The sequence below is a fragment of the Furipterus horrens genome, unplaced genomic scaffold (genome assembly GCF_987537825.1).
Source record: "Furipterus horrens unplaced genomic scaffold, mFurHor1.1.pri manual_scaffold_4, whole genome shotgun sequence".
Taxonomy (NCBI): domain Eukaryota; kingdom Metazoa; phylum Chordata; class Mammalia; order Chiroptera; family Furipteridae; genus Furipterus; species Furipterus horrens.
In genome coordinates, this window is record NW_028327174.1 from 107,764,182 (window position 1) to 107,786,662 (window position 22,481).

General features: G+C 34.6%; 1 protein-coding gene across 1 annotated transcript in view; it reads left to right on the forward strand.

Annotated features, from left to right (window-relative positions):
• The window catches only part of ATP2B1 (ATPase plasma membrane Ca2+ transporting 1), a 112,671-nt gene that overhangs the window by 81,077 nt on the left and 9,113 nt on the right, over positions 1 to 22,481 (forward strand). The window contains exons 12-21 of the mRNA XM_090273897.1: positions 2,001 to 2,238; positions 7,101 to 7,280; positions 7,885 to 7,972; positions 8,350 to 8,456; positions 14,736 to 14,927; positions 15,162 to 15,375; positions 15,784 to 15,995; positions 19,668 to 19,775; positions 21,710 to 21,892; positions 22,279 to 22,365. Coding sequence (XP_090130023.1) covers positions 2,001 to 2,238; positions 7,101 to 7,280; positions 7,885 to 7,972; positions 8,350 to 8,456; positions 14,736 to 14,927; positions 15,162 to 15,375; positions 15,784 to 15,995; positions 19,668 to 19,775; positions 21,710 to 21,892; positions 22,279 to 22,365 — 1,609 coding nt within the window. The remainder of the gene's footprint in view (positions 1 to 2,000; positions 2,239 to 7,100; positions 7,281 to 7,884; positions 7,973 to 8,349; positions 8,457 to 14,735; positions 14,928 to 15,161; positions 15,376 to 15,783; positions 15,996 to 19,667; positions 19,776 to 21,709; positions 21,893 to 22,278; positions 22,366 to 22,481) is intronic.

A 22,481-nucleotide genomic window follows, 5' to 3' on the forward strand; every position in this document is an offset into this window, starting at 1 on the left:
ACTATAATTAGTGTTATCTTAATGAGTAACACATTATGGTCTAACAGGCTTAAGAGAGAAGTATATAATTAATGATAAGGCAGCATATGACAATTGGGTAAAGTTTTAGGATGAAAGATTTTACTATGAAGGATGTGGCATTTGAGTTAGGTTTTTGTATGAAATAAGAGCATCAAGGTGAAAGGAAGCCACATCCAAGGAGGTGGGACATGCAGGCCATAGTGGGGGAATAGCCAGTAGTATAGTTCAGCTGAGAAGACATGGGCTGTATTGGCACACAGGTCACCTACAGCTTTCTTCCCTTTACAGTAAGCTTGGTTATCTGATTTCAGGGTGAAAAGTTAGAAATTCTGCATCTGTGGCTTGCTGGGTAGCAGATAAATGGTAAAGGGGAGATTTTTTAAATCAAGACTCAATCAGCCTTTGACACTTTCCTGCACCTCACTAGCTTTGGGACTTTAGACAAATTCTTTCCTTAGATTTCATTTTTCTCCACTCAGAATGAGAGGGATAACCACAGACTCTTAACAACAAAAATAATGCATATGAAATATAGCTTGAAGTATGATATATATAGTAAAAAAGATATACATATCAGTAATTATTTCCAAGTGATATTTACATTTTGTTGTAGAGGCTCTTAAACATTAGGCTGAGCAGTTAAAACTTAGTTAAATAGGCCAGATAATGTGACTGAAGTTTTTTTCCCTCAGATAGTGGAATGATCAAAGCTGTGATTAGAGATAATTCTTGCATCAGAAAACAAGGTCGGTTGAGGGGGGCGGGGGAAGAATAGGCTGTAGACAGATATCGAAAGGCTATTACAATAGCTGTAGCTCAAAGTCAGAGCCAGAAGTCACTAGCAGGGGTAAGAGAAAGGAGAGGCACCATTAAAAAGACTGTTGAGAGGGCAAATATATAGGACCTAGGAGGTAATATATAGATTTTTTTTTTAAGTATTCAGGTGAGATTTTAGATTTATAGCAGGTCTTTGAATAACATTGTTTCTTTCAACATCATTTGTTAAAACGTTGATGAGATGCCATAGGAACTTAATTTTTGTTTGTTTCAATTAGCCTGTGGTAAAATTGGCTTTGTTATATACTTCGTTTTCACTTAAAGTTTCAGAACCTATTGATGGCATTAAGTCAGGGACAGTACATTGAAATTATTAGGGTAATGTTAATGCTTGTTAGATGGGTAGCAAGGAGGCAGCTTTTAGTCTTCCATACAGTAAGAATAAAGTACTGGTACAACTTCCGAGTGGGACTCCAGCAGTGATGGAGAGCTTTGGAAAACAAAACAGAAAATGTAGATTTGGAGATCACCTGCCTGGAAGCAGGAAGAGGTAGCATCACCAAGGGAGAAGAGCATAGAGAGGCTATATGAAAAATAAACTTTAAATAGGGAAGGCTACTGGGTAACTTTTATTTATCACATCATTAAAAGATTGTGGTTAGTGTCACTGACAATAAAACTATTTTGGCATCATCTCTCATTCTGTCAGAATGTTTATTTAACAATAAGGGTCTTTGTTTTCTGTTATAGTAAAACAGCATAGGTGATGAAACAACGTTTCAGGTAAGGGATTGAACTTGTTTTTTAACTTTAAAACAGGAAAATATTTGTGAATTTTGGGTTAATCAAAATTAATGTCTAGCTGCGTAACAAAATGGGTAGGTGCATAGTTTATTCTCCTCTGTCAGTAGGGGTTCTTTGTGAAAATTTAAAAGCTCTGCATTTCCAAAAGAAAAGGTTTAGAGAATAAAGTAAATGATAAAGTGGAGAACTATCAAAGGAGAACCACAGAAATTAGAACTGTTTTATAAAGGGGAGAGTGAAAACTGAGTATGATTTAAATCTGTAAAAATACAACATACGTAACCCTAAAAATTTCCAGGTATCAGATCCAATGATTTCTAGCCCTTCCAGTTCACTTAAATGGCATTAACCATTATTTTTGTTAATTATTGATGTTTGGATTCAACATTTCCTTTTAGGTGTTTCAAAATCTTGAGTGCTAATGGTGAGGCAAAAGTATTCAGACCAAGGGACCGTGATGATATTGTAAAAACTGTGATTGAACCGATGGCATCAGAAGGCTTGAGAACCATATGTCTTGCATTCAGAGATTTTCCAGCAGGAGAACCAGAACCAGAGTGGGATAATGAAAATGATATTGTCACCGGCCTTACATGCATTGCTGTTGTGGGGATTGAAGATCCTGTGAGACCTGAGGTGGTGAAACATTCTGTGCTCTGCATGTGCAGAATCTCTTAACTATAGAGGATCTAGGCACTAACTGTTAACCACTTTTCTAGTAAAATTCTTAGTGTTTATGATTTTTTTCTATGTGAATTAAAGATAAGTGAAATAATAGTGCTTGTTATGCAATACTATTTATAGTTCATACAGCTTCTCTTTGAGATGCTATGTGTTTATAGCACCATGACCTAGCATAGTACCTTCAACTAAGTAGGTTTTTCCATTGGTATTTATATTAAATTAAATAGCATGCCATTAAGTTATTTGTTTTCAGTCTCTAGACCAGCACTGTCCAGCTGAACTCTGTGATGATAGAAATGTTCTATGTTATTCACCACAGTAGCCACTGGCCACATGTGACTACTGAGTTCTTTATTTGTGGCTAGTACAAATGAAAAACTGAATTTTTATTTTACTTGATATAAGTTTAAATATTTTGCTACCGTATTGGACAGCATGCAGCTCTAGATTTTGCTTTTCTTTAAATTATTTTTTAAGAATGATTTAAAGATAAATCATTTTTTAAGAATGATTTAAAGGAATCATTCTTTAAAATCATTTTGAGCAACTACTGTGTCCAGGTACTATACTAGGGTACTAGAGACATAAAGATTTTTGAGATCTAATTTCTGGCCTTAAAGAAGTCACTGTTCTGAGTAGGGGATAGACAAATATATGATAGTTACAATACAACCCAGGTTGTTAGTACATGTTACACGAGCACAGAACATGAGCCCTCAACCTAGTCTAAAGTAACAGCATCTTTTGAGTACTTATTGTGTGCCAGATGCAAGGCCAGATACTTTTACACGCATACTTTCTTTTAACGTTCACCTCTGTGAACTATTATTACTCTCATTTGACAGATTAAAAAAAAAAAAAGGTTAAGATACATAGAGGTGATCTTTACACCAAAGAGCTAGCTAGTGTCTTTAAATCCTGGCTCTGTCTAAAACACACATGCTTAAAAGACCACTATGCTATATTAAGCACTGGAGTGGTTAAGTAAAATTTCCTAGAGGTTAATTACCTGATCTGAGTCTTAAAGGATAAGGAGGTATTAAGCTAAACCAAGAGTGATAGTAGTAAGCACATTCTGAGCAGAGAACAATGTGAGCAAAAGCACAAAGGCAAAGACAGCTTTTGTTTGCCATGAACTAATTGATTCAACCCCCAGCGCGCAGTACCAGGCACTCTTTTAGAACTGGAAGTATTGCAGTAAATAGGATTGTCATGAAACTTACATTCTAGAGAAGTAAGACAACCAAACTGACAAAATGAAAATACATTCTGGGAGAAATAAGACTTGTTCCCTGCCCTCATAAGCCTTACATTCTGGATGGCCTGGGGGTGAGGGGGTGGAGTGACATTAGTAAGACAAATACAATTATGATACGAGCTATAACGGATAAGCACAGGGTGATGAAATAAGGTAACAGACCACATTAAGAACCCCTGAGGACATGACATCGGAGCTGAGATCTGATGGCTGAATGTGAGCCAGCCGTAGTTAGCTCCAGGAAGAGTATTCCAGGCTAACGGAACAAAACATGCAGAGGCCTGAAGATGAAAAAGTATTTGTTTCAAAGGTGGAAAGGAGGCAGAATTGGCTTACAGTGTGGACAAGAAGGGCCAGATGAGATTATCTTTGGCCTTCCAAGGCAATAATGGCTTTGAGTTTTATTCTAAAATTAAGGAAGTTTAGGCTTGGAAGTGACATAGTTTATGTTGTTAAAACACTATTTGGGGTTGTGTAAAAAAAGAGCCAGAAAGAAAGAGGAGTAGAAACAGAGAAGCTAGTGAGATCATTTCAGTAATCCCAGGCAAGAGATAATCGTGATTTACAAGTACAGATGTGGTCAGGGAGAAGGGAAAAAAAAGAATGATTTCAAAGTAAATGAGAATAAAACCAATTAGAATTAATAGGTTGCGTTTGGATATACTGTACAGGTGTCTGAAACATCCAAATATATGTCAAGTAAGCATTTGCACCTTGGAGCCTGAAAGTGGTCTAGGCTGAACCATTCACATTTGAGGTTAAAGATCTCCTGAGGAAAGGATGTAGCTAAAGAGGGTTTATTAAACTTCAATATCTTTGCAATTAGACATCTTCTAGAAGAGGGGGAATCAGTCTCTAATTTGCATAACGGTGTGCATGGGAGATGGTAATAAGAGAATCAAAAGAAGCCAAATATTTAGAGATAAGGATGAATTCAATTTTAGATTTTGGAGTTTCATATGCTTATGAAACATCAACATGGGTGATTTTTCCAACCTTTGGTCATAGGAAAAACATTGAAAGTTTTATACATTGATTTATGGCTTAAATGTTATCTAAATATAATATGAAATCAGGATGTCCACAACTGCTGTCCTTTGGAAAATGTATTGCTTTTATTGTGTTCTTGGCATTGAGATTGATGGAGAGTTTTGTCTTTTTTAAACATGTAAGTGACAGTGTTTTCAGTATCACAAAATCATTTTATACTAAAATGAGACAGTGTAATCTGAAACGCCTTTCTCTGAGTGTTGTACACTGGGCAGTTCTGATTAGAGAATCTTGATTAATTAGATGTCTAGGACAAATCCAGTTTTGTTGCTTATGCATAGGTACTAAGAACAAGGTACTTATTAGCTTCTCTTCAGTTTATCTGTAAAAGTAGAGGTAGTTTGTGAGTTTTAAGTGGAGGCATTTGGCGGTTAGTGGCAATTAATAAATGTTAGTTTGCCTTTCTTAAATATTATTTGCCACATAGTTTTAACCTGAGACCAGTTTCTCTCTCTTAGTCATTGTTCCTGTATTCCAAGCGATCTCAGAATACCACCTGATAGTGAGTGCTTAGATGGACAAATTTGGGTTATATTTTACCTCAAATCATATATCAGGATATACGTATTCCATTTGTACAGTAGTCTAGTGTTTTCAAAATTAAGTACTGATTGATTGATTTATTTTAATAATCGGGGCAGGCTCTGTCCTTCCACTCACTCTATGTCACCAGCACCTAGCACATTGCCTGGCATTCAGTACATATTTGTTTAAATGAATGCACGTGATGTTTTGCTCCAGTGATTTGAATGACTAAGAGTTGATTGGATGGAGGGATATACTTTGAAATTGTAAATCATAAAACTTACAGATACATATCGACTTATGTTGCAGATAGTTAAATTACACACATGTTTTAAGACACAATGGTACCCATAGTACCCTGCCTAGACTATGCTCCTCCTTAAAAATACCTAAGGGTGACTCTTTTCCTAAAGATATTTAATTGAATAGTTCAACAAATACTAAACTCCTCTTATGTGCCAGGCACATATTTGTTATGTGAATGAAAGACGTTGTACTAGGCATTGGTGATGAAAGGTAAGGGTTCTGTCCTCAAGAAGCTCACTGATTTGCAGAAAAGTTAGGTAAACAAATAACTAGAATATGATTTAATGAGCTATAGTAGAGGTATGTATAATAAAATTCTGTCTAGGTAGGCCATGAAAGTTCCCAGAGATGTTAACATTTAAACTGTATTTACAATAGAGGTCATAAACAGCTTACAGGCCAAATTAAGCTTTCAGTTGTGTGTGTGTGTGTGTGTGTGTGTGTGTGTGTTTAAAACAATAAATATTGAGAGAGTGTGCATAAATCTGGGTTATTATTTTCTCTGGAAATTGTAGGTTCTGTCAGCATTGAGCATTCATTTCCCCAGAGTAAAGATAGGCTAGAGCTGAGTAGCTCTTTTATTAGACATTCATCTCAGAGTTTGTCATTTTTGTTATGTTTTCCTCCTGTTACCTGGATGGCCGTCTTTTATGTTACCTGCATTTGCATTTTCAACCTCTAGTATGGATTTTCTGGCTTGTGAAGAGCAGGAAAGGGAATTCCAGAAAAAGGCACAGAAATATATGTAGATCATTCATCTATCAAGTTATATATAATAGAGAAAATTTTTAGATAAATTTAGAAAAGTATTCTGAGGCTCGGTTGTGATACTGACACACAGTATCACAGCTTTATGGTTTATTATATAACAGTAGGGGAGTCGTCATATGTTTATAAGAACTTACGGTTTATTATATAATAGGGGAGTCATCATGTTCCTAAGGAAGTATATTAGAAAAAGAACTATTCTGTCAAGTATGTAATGTTTTATGAGAGGAACAAACATAAAGACAGGTTTATGAATTAAAAAGCTATTGCAGTAGCTCAGTCAACAAGCAGTGGGAACAAGGTAAAATCTATAGCTCTTCAGGGTATATACGGTAAGGGAGATGGAAGAGATAAGATGAATCTTATGTTTCTGTTAAATAGTAAATAAGTTTAGAAAACAAACTTTGGACACCCAAATTTTTATACCCACTTTTCTCGTGGAATTATAAATCTAGTTTTCATGGTGAGATGGGAGATTTAGCTCAAAGATGATAGTTGAAGGTATGAGAGGAGGTGGGTGAGCTACCTATAACCCTAAAGAACCCCAGCATTTATTCTGCTGTTGTATGGATGAGCAGTAAAATCAAGAAGGCAGGAAGCCAGCCAAAGAATTGCCTAGTGGTTGCCAGGGAGAAAGGTGGTTTAAAAAAGCTTTTGGTAAATAAATAATGCAAACAGGTTAAGTTGGATGACAACTAAAAATGAAGCCTGAACTAGGACTGTGGCAGTAGAAGAGGAAAGAAGAGCTTATTGGGAATAATTCAAGAAATATTGAATATTGAGATGAAATTAAAGTTGTCATTTCTGGGACTGTGAGGTAATGCATATTTGTTCAGTGGGATTTTTTTCCCCTCTGGAAATACTAATTTTATTTTATAATATGGATTTTTGTTTTCCTGTAACCCAGGTACCAGATGCAATAAAGAAATGTCAAAGGGCTGGAATTACTGTACGGATGGTCACTGGTGATAATATTAATACTGCTCGGGCTATTGCTACCAAATGTGGTATTTTACATCCTGGGGAAGATTTCCTATGCCTAGAAGGTAAAGATTTCAACAGAAGAATACGAAATGAAAAAGGAGAGGTACGGGTTTTTATTTTTTAATGTATTAGAAATTCCTTTCAACAAATATATATTGAATCTGTATTAGGCATTATGAGTACATGCAGCCCACACCTCAAGAAGCAGAACACTAGCATTTTAGGAAATGTGCAAATTTGTGAGCACTTATTCTACTTAAGTTTAGGCCAATTTCAGAAATACAATGTATGCAAGTGAGTAATAGGAGATGACTTTGGAAAGGTTGGTATGGAGCGTATCTTACGGGACCCCGAACTCCCTGAGCTTTTTATGCTAAGTTAAGGAGCTTCCATTTTCATAGAGAGTGGGGAGATTTTAAAAATTTGATCTTATAATGATGATATCAGTTAATTTCAAACTTGAGTATGCAACCATTACCTGGAAAACTTTTTAAAACATTGATGGGTAGGGCCCCACCTCGAAGTATTTAAAAAGTTGATCCTGGGGCCTTGCTCAAGAATTTGCATTTCTAATAAGTTCCCAGGAATTTCTGGTGCTACTAATCTGTTAACCACACTTTGAGAACCACTGATACACATTCTAGATAACTAATTTGGAATTATGAAACTAGGTTTGGCCACATTTTAACTTTGACAAAAATTTATAGATTGAACAAGAGCGGATAGACAAGATTTGGCCAAAGCTTCGAGTACTTGCAAGGTCATCGCCTACGGACAAACATACACTGGTTAAAGGTGAGTAGATTTTTATTATTATTTCACAGTTTTTTAACACAGAAAAATCTCCTGCTTCCTGAAATAGTAATACATACCGAATATTAGATTGAATCATGATTATCATCTTTTCCAATAAAATCTAAATACCTTTCCTTTTGATACCTTTGGTGAATGTGTTCATCTTCAGTGATTAAAACAGGACATTGCTCTTAATGTAACCTTAGTTTCTGGAGTTGCTCTTTGCCCAATATCTCAGTGGTTTCCGTTCCTCTGTTTGTTTAATTATTTCTTTTTAAACTTGAGTCTATAAAACTGACTCGTCCAGATGTTCTGCAGAATCACTTTATTAATTAAAGGGAATATTTTTAGAGCTCAAATATTTACTTCTATTTCAGGTATAATTGACAGTACTGTCTCAGAACAACGGCAGGTTGTAGCGGTAACCGGTGATGGTACAAATGATGGACCAGCACTAAAGAAAGCTGATGTTGGATTTGCAATGGTAGGAACTTACCTATTCAAGTGTAACTTACTGGCTAGGTTTTTTGTTTGGATTTTTGTGTAGTATTTTTACTAGATTTCAATTGATTTTAGATACTGTCTCTCAAGATTAGTTTGAGGAATTAATATATAAGCCTATTATTGATGTATATGTCTAATTAGTTTATACACTAACTGTATTTGATGCAGTGAAATCTGGCTGAAAAATGACTTCTTTTGAACAATTACAGTAAGATTATACATTTACCTGTACTCTGTAAAATAAATGCTTGTCATCTCATCTAAACCTTGCAACAATCCCCTTCAGCAGAAGACAAACTCAGAAGTTATATATATTAAAGTTTAAAAAAACAATTGATAATCTTCCACTCAACTGAAAATATCCCTTTACAGTAACTGAGTGTCATTATTTTATTTTATATTTAATATAAATAATATTTTTTTAATAATATTTTTTGATAGAAAAATATCTGCCTTTCCTTCTTCAAGTTCTCAGTTTAGATTTGACTCTTTAAAGCTCTAGAAAATGAAAGCATTTTATTATTTTGTACTGGTATTTGGTAATGTAGCTATAATACTATTGAAGCATTTACTAAATCGTGGTTAATCTGTTTCTTACTGGTTTTCAGTGTTGAAATGAATCTTTGTAAGCTCAGTGCCATGGGAAATTTAACTAATTTTAATTTAGTTTTTCTTTTTTTTTGTATTTTTAGACAATATATGTCCATAATAATCCAAAAATCTGTAAACGAAAATTTCTTTCCTAAACTTGCAGCAGACTCATTTGACTGCAAAACTTATCCTGACCTGATGTGAACATGTTATTTGTCCCATTTAATGTGAAATTCATAGCTGTTATAGAGATATCAATATGTTTTGTGGGTTGCTAACACCCTCTGGGAGAATTTGTGATAGAAGTTAGGTGCCTCATTAACTTTTTAAAATATAAGAGGCTGAATTCTGAAACACAAAGGTTTCAGATAAGAGAATATTTATGTGTACCAGTGTTTATTTGCATAATTTGTCCTGGTATTTTGCAGCTAAAATAGGGCTTTAGCAGAACCACCACCATGGTAGCAGCCTTCCTTCCAAAGGAGAGATCGAGAGCAAGGTGGAAAAAAGAAGTTATATGGATACAGTGCACTCAGCCATTAGTTGTGAATCCAGAGATCCCTGACTTAACCTATCTCAAACTTATTACAGTTGGTAGGACATTGGTATGAACTTCTGAAGACTTGTGAAGAGTAGGTGAAGGGATAAGGAATATTTAAATATTTAAGTGCTGTTTCAACAGGCTTGTTGGCTGTAGGCAAACAGGGTCATTCACTTTAGGAACACAGGATCACTCCCTGCTGCTTCTGAGAATTTAGCAGGATTCATTCATCTGGCCAGTTGACCAAGAGGGCATTTATGTACAATGCATGTTCAAACGTTAAAAAAACCTTTCTTCCCAAAACTTAAGTGTTTAAGGCAGATACTAAGGGATTCACATAAATACAGGCGGGTATATAATGTAAACAAAGCTCACATACTACAGCAGCTGCTTTGTTTGATTTCTTTTAAGCCCTGAAGGTTTCAGGCCAATTATATCAACCCCTTTCTTATTTTTTTAAGGTAGCACAACAACAACAACAACAAAAACTCAATTTATTTTGAAAATACAGAGAAAGAACAATTGCTTAGTGGCTTGGATTTGGAAGTACTTTTGCTCAAGCTTGAATTTTACTTAGGTTGTGCATTTGTTCAGTTCTTCAATTTCATATTTTAAAACTGAAAGACAGAATTAGATACCAACAAGAAATTGCTATTGATTAGTCCTTTCTAAACTTATCTCTTTTATTTTTAGGCAGAAACAGCATTTTAGAACCCTATTTGTATATGTGTTCTCTCTGTATATAGCTCTGCAGAGCTATATCTGTATATATGTATACATATACACCAAATATATTTAGCAAATTCAATATTAAAATTAACTTTACAACAATAAAATAAGATTTATGGAAAGACTCTGAGTACATTCTTAGCTTACAAAAAGTAACAATGCTGGCATTTCCCCCTATTTAGCCACTCCCTTTAGAATTCCTTTAGATAGAAAGCCTCCACATTACATTTAAAATATGATTACATAATTTTTTATTATTATGTAGTAGTCCACCCTTACTTGTGATTTTGCTTTCTGTGGTGTCAATTACCCATGGTCAACCTCAATCCTGAAATATTAAATGGAAAATTTTGGAAATAAACAATTTACAGGTTCTAATCGTGCGCTGTTCTGAGTAACATGATTAAATCTCACACCTGCCTGCTCAGTCTCGCCCAGGGCGTGAATCACCCGTTTAGTCCAGCACTACCAGCCCATTAGTCACTTCGTAGCTCTCTGGGTTATCAAGAGTGGCTGTTCTGGTATCTCAGTGCTTGTGTTCAAGTAACCCTGATTTTACTTACTAATGGCCCCAAAGTGCAAGAGTAGTGATGCTGGGAGAAGAGCATATAGAAAAGTACAGCCAAGAGACCCTCAGTGAACTCCAAGTACAGTCATGCGCCGGCTTAACAAGGCTACGTCTGGTAATGTCATTGTGTGAACATAGAGTGCACTTACATGAACCTAGATGGTATAGCCTACTACACATCTAGCTATATGATATAGCCTGTTGCTCCTAGGCTACAAGCTCATACAGCATGCTACTGTGCAAAACCACACAAGATTAAATCAAAGATAGGAAAATGACATGGTTAAGAGATGTGGTAAACAGGAGATGCATGAGGCTGCTGCTGAGTAACATGACATACTGTTTTATAGCAACCTTTTTTAATAAATAGAAACGGTACACTCTAAAATAATAAAAAGTCTGGTATAGAACATAAATAAACCACTTATAGTCATTTATTATCATTATCAAGTATTATGTATTAAACCTAATTGTATGTGCTATCCTTTTATACAATTGGTCCCGCAGATTTTTTTACACCAGCATTACCACTAACATGTGAGTAATGCCTGCATATGGTGTTACAACAGCTACATTGTCACCAGGCGATAGAAATTTTTCAGCTTCATTATAATTTTAGGGGACCACCATCACATCACAATCATATATATTTGATCATTGACCCAAACATTTTTATACAGTTCATGACTGTAGTTTCAACATAATTGGAAGAAGGTTTGGTGTTGGGATAATGGGATGTGAAACAGAGGATAGACTGGGGCCCCACCTGATTCGAACCTTGAATATGAAGATAAGGAATTTGTTCTTCCCAAGCCAACATTATCTGATGGAGTGAAATTGCTTTGGAGACACACTCTGTGTTAGCATACAGCTCGGAGAAGCTCATAAAAAAAGCTGTTTACCTCTTCTGATGAAATGTTTCTCAAACTTTTTTGAATATGGAATTAGTTTTTCTTAGTTGATTTTTCGGTTATAGTAGACATACAATATTTTATTAGTTTCAGGTATACAACATAAGTGATGAGACATTTACATACCATGCAAAGTGATTCCCCCCTTTAAGTCTAGTACCCATCAGACTTGTAGATAGTTATTACAAAGTTGTTGACTACGTTCCCTATTCTGTCATATACATCCTTGTGACTATTTTAATAACTGGACATTTTAAAGGAATTTCAACACAGGAGTTTTGAGATTTGCATTTGTAGAAGACAATAGAATGAGTAGAATCAGAGAAACCTCTTGAGCTTAGATGTGTTAAATATGTTGCACATTAAAAGTGAAATATTCAGATTAGGAGCTAGAGACTAAAATTTTAAATTAAAATTGTTCCTTCATTGCATATTTCAAGAAAAGCTTGATTTTGAACTTTGTTATTATGTTTTGCCTTTCTCGTTTACTTTCTTTTTCATTTTATTTATTTTTGCTTAGTTTTTCTATGTCCTTAAATCTAACCCATCACCAAATTCTCTTTTCATCACATCAGAGACATCTGACACTTGTACCTTTTTCACCTTCTTAGAGATCCCTCTTCCAGACTTCTGACGTGGTTTAATATGGACTGATTGTTTTCTAGGCCTGCTACGCAGCTGTCTTGTTATTCTCCATTCCCGAGGATTTCCTTTACCTCTGTCTTACTTTGGATCTTGTATTTACTGGACTCGATGCCATAGTCTTTTAGTTTACTCCCTCGTGTAAGAGAGCCATCTTCTCCAATAGCTTCCTGGGAAAAGGGGTTATGAGAGCTTTTTCATGACTGAAATCTTCATCCTCTCCTCACTCTTGACACTTAATTTGACTTGGTATAAAAATCTAGATTGAAAATTATTTTCACTTCAAGTTTTGAATTTGTTCCTCCATTGTTATTCTGTACTATTTTGAATTGAACCTCTTGGTTTTTGTTTATTTTCTCTCTGGAAGCATATTAAGTCTTTACTTTGTTTTCCATTCTCTAAATGTTGTGATGATTTGTATTAGAGCAGTTTTTTACTTTGAAAACTCATTGTCTTCAATATTGTGTAATTTTCTAATACTATCCTTTCCACTGTTTCTTTATGGAAAGGTCCCTGATTTTTAGACTTCTTGGACATATCTTGTCTCTTATTTCCTGTTTACCGTACCTTTGTCATCTTCCTTTAATTCCAAAGCTTTTCCCTCGATTTGTAATTTATTTATGTGAGTCATATATTTAATTTCCAAGAGTTGTTTTTGGATCTCTGAGTTTGTTCTTGTTTTAACATCTTGTTCTTATTTTATTGATGTACCTTTTACCTTTCTAAAGGTATGGATTTTTTGTGAGGTTTTTTGTTTTGGTTTTTTTTTAATGAGATTTTTTGTCTGCAGAATCTGTTTTGGGTCAGTCTGTCTTTCAGGTTAGTGCTCTCCTAAGATGTCAGGTGAACCGTGGTTATCTCTGCCTGTTGCTCATGGAAAGTTGGAAAGCTGGAAAGCTTTGGGCCTATGGGTGGGATTTGTCAACTGGAAGCTTCTGTGTAAAGTGATCTGACTTGGCCATTTCACTTCTTAGGGTACCTTGAATTGCAGTAGTTTTAGGTCTTTTTCTTGAGGTGATCAGATATCCTAGAAAAATATCTTTAAATCTGCTACCTAGAGAGCAGTCTGAATACTGGTATCCTGGAAAACAAGTAGGGAAGAAAGATGATAGTTTCAACATTTATTAAACAGAGTTACTCTTAACCTTAACCCCTTTTTTTCAGATAATATAATCCTCAGCAATGCCTGGTTCCCTTCAGTCCAGAAATTCTCTGTCATACTGCCTCTGGTAAATTAGCAGACAGTCTTTTGCCCTTTCAGAGGGAGTGGCAAATTGACTGGTTGCATGGACTTGGGAAGGAGCTCTGAGGATATAGCTTTCTTTTTGTTTTATTATTAACCTATAACACACATACAGAAAAATGCTTGAGTCATAAGTACACAACTGACTAGATTATTGCAAGTGAACAGATCTGCTTTAGGCAAGGCAAGAAATAGAATATTACTTATACGTACCCCAGAAACCTCAATCACACTCAGTTCTAATTACTGCCCTGTGTCTCTGCAGAGATAACCAGTATTCTGAAGATGACCTTTGTCTGTTTTTGAACTTTGTACAAAAGAATCATGTATTATATATTATCTTGACTTCAGCTTCCTTTATTCATTATTATGCTTCTGAGAATCATCTGTGTTGTGTAGTTGACCTCTTTTTTTATTGATCCATAACAATAATCCATCCCATTCTGTTAACGAATATTGTTCTTAGTTTCAACCTTCTAAGACTTTGAAGAAATCCTCCTGTTTTTATTCACACCTTCACCCCCTACTGCCAATTCTACCTGGTGCTGCCAAGTCCTGAGCTTAGGGAGGAGAGGTCTGTGGTGCAAAAAAGGCTATTACCTACTGTTGGCTTGGGATTCAGTTTTCCGAGTGTCTGCTAATGTTACTCCATATTTGGTTATCTGCTTTTTAGCCTCCTAAGATTTTCTTGCAGTATCTTCTTTCCCACTAACTTTAGTGAGTTTTTATTTTTAATATATCTTTCTGTGTGACTTTTGGAAGGAACTGGGTTGATGCCTGTGTCCATTCCTTTTTTTTTTTTTTGACCCAATTTGAACTTTATTTTCAAAGCCTCTTTTTTATTTTTGATTGCTCTTTAGGCAGGATTTCTGAGAGATGTTATCTTAGAATAACTGTATTGCCTTCTTTTACAGTAAATCTAAGTCAATAATTATTAAGTATAATGGTTTTTTGTTGATCAGTTGAATATTATCCCTTTGAATAAGTTACATTTTAAATATTTAGTCTTCATTCACAGAATTTTTTTCTCTTAGGGCATTGCTGGAACTGACGTAGCTAAAGAAGCCTCTGATATTATCCTCACAGATGACAACTTCACAAGTATTGTTAAAGCAGTTATGTGGGGACGAAATGTTTATGACAGCATCTCAAAGTTCCTTCAGTTCCAGCTTACTGTTAATGTCGTAGCAGTGATTGTTGCTTTCACGGGTGCCTGTATTACTCAAGTAGGTTGACAATCTGCTCATTAAAGTTTGTTTATTTTAAAGCAAATTTGTGTATAATATGCCTTTTTAAAGTACTTAAATGTTTAAATAAGCTGAAGCTTAATGTTTTGGGTTAATTAATATAAAAGTGCGATCCAGTTTTGTTCTTTAAGTTTTTAAATACATAAGGCTTCCTGAGAATCGCTGAGTTTCTGAATAGCTGTGAATGTCTATTAGGAAACCTGTCTTTTCTAGGATTCGCCGCTCAAGGCTGTACAGATGCTGTGGGTAAACCTCATAATGGATACGCTGGCTTCCCTGGCTCTGGCAACTGAACCCCCCACTGAATCACTCTTGCTGCGGAAACCTTACGGTAGAAATAAACCTCTCATCTCACGCACAATGATGAAGAACATTTTGGGTCATGCATTCTATCAACTTGTAGTAGTTTTTACACTCTTGTTTGCTGGTAAGAATTCAATGCCTGTTAAAGCTTCAGTTGTTTCTGTTCCAAGCTAATATCTCAGATGTTTAATGTTACAAATTTTTTAAGTTGTTCTCTCTTTGATTCCTCATTTACCTTTAATTTCTCCTTTTTATCAGTGGACACTTGGTAAATTTGGGGAAGCAGTGTGAGAGATAGTGGGGGGGTAGTAAAAAGAGTCCTGATTTCTTGTTCTGACTCTGTCATGAATTCAGATATGTGATCTTGTATATGTCAGCATAGTTTGAGGGTCTTCAGCCAGCTCATCTATGAAATGAGAGAAAGCTAGGTAATCCCAGGTCCCTTCGAACTCTTTTCTGTGCTGTCATGTGGGATCAAATAAAGGTTTTATTTTTATGATAATTACAAAATAATAATTTTTCATTCTTTTAGGAGAAAAGTTTTTTGATATTGATAGTGGAAGAAATGCTCCTTTGCATGCTCCTCCTTCAGAACATTACACTATTGTTTTTAATACCTTTGTGCTGATGCAACTTTTCAACGAAATAAATGCCCGGAAAATTCATGGTGAAAGAAATGTGTTTGAAGGAATCTTTAATAATGCCATCTTCTGCGCAATTGTTCTAGGCACTTTTGTGGTACAGGTGGGTAATTAGAAAAAATACTTTCAAATTTGATTATTATGTTGAAGATATTAGGTAAAGAGGTGGTTTGTTCCAGAAATTACTTAACTGTGATGTGTGGGGCTTCTGTGTATTGCTTTGATGACATTTTAAAAGTTTTAAATATCGTAACTCAAGCAAAAAATTGCCCTATCCTGAAATTCTGCCTATTGGAAGTGTATGTTAAGATAACAATACTTTACTTGCACCATGGGTTCTGTGGTTGTGATATCTCACTCACTCTGATTCTAATTGTTTCATTCTACATCATTATTATCAAAACTATTAACATTTGTATGCTAAGATAAGTGTTACAGTTGACCTTCTAGGCTTGCTTAATTGCCAATAAGGCTAGCAATTGTATTTCTACATTTGAGTTTATTAAATAATAAAAGGTTTTGAACTAATTATTTTAAATTCCAAATGATTCTGAATAGCTGTGTCCTGAATTGGACATGTCACTTTTTCATTTTGTAATATTGTCAAAACAAGGCAGAAATGAGAGTGGAGAATGGGGTGTGAGGAGTGGGATTGGGAATGAATAAGAAGGACTGAAAATTTTCCCATTTTTATAGAGGTCATTTAAAGAATAAAACTAATGATCACTTTACATATGGTAATTTTATATAACTATGTATTAAACCTATGTTTTTATGTCATCTTATATTCTGTAGTACTTTTCTGTGTAAATGATTGTATAGTAGAATCTGGAATCAAAACAGGTTTATGAAAGGTACATAATCACACCAGCAAGTTAGTAAGCACAATAAGATTTCAAATTAAAAAGTGAGCTTTTTTTTTTTTAAGTTTATTCAGCCTATAACTTGTGCATTGTGGATACCAAAATCAAAATCCTTGACTTAACTATTTCTGTAAAAACTATTTGTTTTCAATTTCTATAAATTTTAGGAGAAATATTGCTTATTTGCTAAATGGTTTCTGAAATTTTAATTGACATTTTACAAAAATCATTGTTCAAAACATGCTAAAGTTTTAGCTTTTACTGGCTACAAAATTAGGTTTATTTGACCTGTTATTAAAATATGGGAATTACAAAAATTTAACTGTCCATTTCTGTAGCAAGCAAATCTGGTTGGTAACTCGATTCTCAACAATGGTTGATACTGTATACCTAAAACAGTTAATGTGAGGTGTCATTCTTCAATGCCTTATAAATACACCAGTGCAGCTCAGAGTGTGGATCAGCCATCTTATTACAAGTTCACAGTGAGATAAGGAGCATGTGCCAGCGCATAAATCAACAATTTCACTACTCACACTGTCTGTTTCAGATGAGGGTTTGTGTTGTTGCTGAGGGATTTTGGGTTATTTTTGTTTTTAGTAGTAGTAGCAGCAGCGGTACTGTGCTAATAGGGCATTGATTTGAACTCCAGTGTGTGTTCCTTATCCTCTTGTCATGGATTAGCACTTTGGACATCACTTTTGTAGACTGCCACTGGGTAGGAAAACATGACCCTTGATTTATACAATACCTCATTTTGTTTGCTTCTAAAACAAAATAGCCAAAGTCTTGATTATATATCTGAGGTGCCTAAACGGCTTCACCTTATAAATTGTATTTAATTTCTGTCTCTTGTTACTACTAGCTGATTCTTACTTGTACATTTTTCTTGACAGATCATGAAGTACATAATAATCCTATGTAAATATTTTTAATTTATTTTCTACTTTGTAGCAATTGATACAGATTCAGTGGTTTCAAAGTCTGTTCCATGAAACCCTAGTCTTTTGAGTTGCTCTTATATCCTCAGTAAGGTTAGGAAATATTGCCGTATTTGGAGATTCATAAAGCCGTATAACATAGTGTTTATGAGTAGGAACGTAGGACTCAGTTCTGAGCTCAAATCAAGTTGCTGCCTCAGTGGTTGTGTGACCTTGACAAGCTACAATTTCTTCATCTGTGAAATGGGGATGATAATATTAATCAGATCATGTCATAGAATTATCAAAGCAGTAAGAGAGAGAGCGCACAATGAAGCTCTGAGCTTAGTGTCTGGTGGAAAGCACTCAAATCTCAGCTACTTTTTCTTTTCTTTTTCGAAATTACCAATTCAGAGGCTTTGGGAAATCCTTCAGTTAAAAAAGCTCTTGAACTTTGTTTAATCCACCCCCTTCTAAATTTAGAAGACAACACTTAATTCTAGGTTCCCTCAGCACAGTTAGGAAATGCTTCTGTACACTGAAATACACAATTGTGTAGTATCGTGTTGATATAAGTAATATATTAAAGAATATGGAAACTTATTTTTAGAAGTAAATTCCACTACTAATTAGACAATTGTATTTCTTCCAGCTCTAAAATAAAAGATATTATTTCTTATGAAACAAAATCAACCATATTTATCATTTGTTTCCCTAGCATCTTAATATCCTTTTCACATCCCTCATTATACTAATTAAAAAAAAAAAGGCTAATGCTTAAATGGGGGAGGTTTTTTCCATGCTCATTCTTTTAGCTTACAAAAGAAAAATATTCCAGCTTGATATCTCTATAAAATCCAAGCAAGATTGCCAAAGATTGCCAAATCATTTATATTGAACTGGTTGGGCTACTGAAAAAAAAAAAGTTGGGAATCTATTTCTACAAGTGTACAAATAAACTTGACTTTAAAGACAGTGAAATTGACAGATACATACATGTCACTTGAATTTGGAATAAAATACAGCTACAAAGAATGGAGTTGATAATGTTAAAAAACAAAGTTTAAAAACTCAATACTAAAATGATTATTTTTTTAATTTATTTACTTTTAGAGAGAAGGGGAGGGAAGGAGAAGGAGAGGGAGAGAAACATCAGTGTGTGGTTGCCTGTCATGTGTCACCAACCAGGGACCTGGCCTGCATGCAACCCAGGCATGTGCCCTGACTGGGGATCAAACCGGCGACCCTTTGGTTCACAGGCCAGCGCTCAATCCACTGTGCCACACCAGCCAGGGCTAAAATGATTCTTTTTAATATCAATATTTGGCAGCCTATCAGTTTACAAGAATTCCCATATATACTGTTTCAGGTTCTTTAAAATAAGGAGGGAAACGTAAGCACTATATTATGAACTTTATTTATGTGGATCATTGGACTTTTTATCAGGGAAAGCAAATTTCGGAGGGTATACCACCTGAGGTAGCATATATTTTATAGAACTTCACAAGTTACTTTTCTTCTCTTATAGTTCATTTATATTTGTCCTAACATCTAATTGTTAACCGGGAATGAATAGCAATTAGAAGGAAAAAGAAAAGATTGAATATTACGTCAACTTTTCCACAGAAGTGTACTATCTTTTGTGGACAAGCATAAATTATTCAAAGAGTTGTACTAAATATAGGGGAATGTAATTTCTTGAGATTATATTTTTTAAAAACAGTATAAAGTTATCTGCTTGATCATGAGAATCATGTTTTTAATAAGCATAATTTAAACATGAAGTATACCTACATTTACATTTTTGGACAGAGGGATTTTACATTATTTCATAGGTCTTATTTTTTCAGCTGTGAATATTATACATGTCACCATCAGAATAATGGTTGTTTAGCTTAAATTTTAAAGGACACAAATTTGGGTAATTTTTGGAGTATGTGAATTGTAAAATTTAAAACATTTAAACAAATTTACTCTTGATTGTTCCTCCAGATAATAATTGTGCAGTTTGGTGGAAAACCTTTCAGTTGTTCAGAACTTTCAGTAGAACAGTGGCTATGGTCAATATTCCTAGGAATGGGAACATTACTCTGGGGCCAGGTAAAAATATCATCATTTTTTGTTCAAACCTTAATTTTTTTTTTTTTTTAATATTTCTAATGTGTATTTTCTTAAAGCAGTTCTGTACTTAATTCTAAGTAGTTACCATTCTAGGGCAAAAGGGCATTTAGGAATATGGTTTCTTAAAATGTAATTTTTGTTTTTATATGTCACTTGCTGTTTGTTATGATTATGCCTATATAATAAAATGTTATTTAAATTCCTTACATAATTTTTTAACTTGTTTCATATAACAGGTTTTTAGCAGTATTAAGATAATACATGTATAACTGGTTAGGATTCTAATATCTTGTTTCGTATAACAAGTTTTCAGCAATATTAAGATAATACATGAATAATTGGTCAGGATGCTAATATCTGTATCTTTTGCTTTATAACCTATTTTTGCATTTTTAGAATAATTCTTTTTACAAAAATGTAAAATATTATGTACTTAAGACTACCTCTTTTTTATATAATTTAATCCAAAATGTAGCATAAGAACAATTTTGAATTCCAGTTTACATAGAGAATGTTACCATAAAAATTAATGGTATCTGGAAAAATGAGCCACAAAATGATATTTTTGATTATTTGGATTAAATGGCTTTAACAGTGTATGCGTGTGTATATATATATATATATACATACATATATATATATATACACACTTATATATATATATACACACATATATACACTTATATATATAAGATATAATGCCTGAACTATGATATACTTCATCTTTATTATAAGGCTGACTTGCAAGTACATGTCATTATTTTTAAAAGATAAGTGATAATGGTGTATACATTGTTCATTTTAAATTTATTACCATTACTATAAAAACTATAGACAGTCTATACAAATGTTTTCATGAATGAAGGTTAGCATAGTGTTATGGTGTATAACTTGTGTGAACCAGTTTATTGTTGTTCTACAAGTCAGTCAGACCAAACATCCAGGTTTTTCTTGAACTTAATCTTTATGTGCCTTTTATCTTGACTTTTTTTTTTTAATTGTGTTTCTAGACTCTGAGGTTTCTCTTACTCACTTTGAATACTTCTTTAATAGAGATCTTCTTTTAAGTAGGGTCCATACTTGGTCCACCTTTCTTTTTTGGCTATAATTCTAATTATTTTATAATGTTCTCTCATGAATAGAACAGAACCCCACTATCTCCCCCATATCAGGCTAACTTCAGGAAGAGAAAATTCTGTAGCATACATATCCAACAGGCATCATTTACCATCTTTGGTTGATGTCGTCTATTGAATTTAAGTGTGCCATGGTTGACAGTACTGATTTGGGTGGTCAGAATTCTGATCGAGAGTCATAGTCACTCCGTGAACAAGTCCCTTCTTGTGTCTCCGAGCCTGTTTCCATCTGTGAAATTAGGTGGTAGGGTAGAAATTCCCTAACCCAGATTTTTAAATAGTTGCTTTAAAAATATATATTTTATAAACAAAACACTTTCTGGTTTAACCTTGAAGATTTTTGTAATGTGGGTATGTTTTTTCTCATTGAATTCTTATAGCACAGATGAAATACAAACTTGTTTTGCATCCAATAAGACTACCTGCCATTTTTGTTTGAAATAAATATGATTAATACGAGTTTAAGTAAATACATATGTCAAAGCATGGTTTTACAATTTACTGTTGTGAACATCCTAAATAAAGTATGAAAAATGTAATCATGTTATTTCCATTCAGGAAAACTTTCTTTTTGCCATTCAAATGTAAATCTTTTGTGTATCTAAGAGAATAATATTTTTTGTTCTGAGAAAGAAAGCCTCTGATGGACAGGATCTCATTGCTTCATTGGTGGAGATAGTTTATTACACTTGCACCTTTCATACCCTTTGCACTAAAGGTGATCCATTTACTTGTACCTGATACAATTTATTTCAAGTTCTTTCCCCTGTGTTGTAGCTTATTTCAACAATTCCTACTAGCCGTTTAAAGTTCCTAAAGGAAGCTGGTCATGGAACACAAAAGGAAGAAATACCTGAGGAGGAGTTAGCAGAGGACGTGGAAGAGATTGATCACGCTGAAAGGGAGTTGCGGCGTGGCCAGATCTTGTGGTTTAGAGGTCTGAACAGAATCCAAACGCAGGTATGGGCCTGGAGAGAGGTAGGAGAGATGATGGGAATGGGAGCCAGATGGGGGATTTTGGACCTGGGGAGGAGGTTTAAACATACTCCTTAACTTCCTTTCTAGCCTTCCCAACCCACAAAACTTATTTGAAAAATAATACTGGTACCTGGAATGAGTGAAAGTTTTAACTGATCATGAAAGAATGTGTCTATATGCCCCTAAGCTCATTTTTTCCTAGCTTTCCCCCCTTCTTCACAAAATACTACTCTTGCCTATTTATCTGCTCTGTAAAAAGTGCCTTTTTTCTTTACATTTTGTATGTTGATAGATGGAATGGTCCTTTCTCTTGTTTTCTCTCTCTCTCTCTTGCTGAGCAAGCTGTCACAATCTCTGATTCCTTGCAGATGGATGTAGTGAATGCTTTCCAGAGTGGAAGTTCCATTCAGGGGGCTCTAAGGCGGCAACCCTCCATCGCCAGCCAGCATCATGATGTAACAAATATTTCTACCCCTACACATGTAGTGTTTTCCTCTTCTACTGCTTCTACTACTGTGGGGTGTGAGTGTGTGTTCCTAAGTGCATGAAATTAACATTTCCTACTTCACAC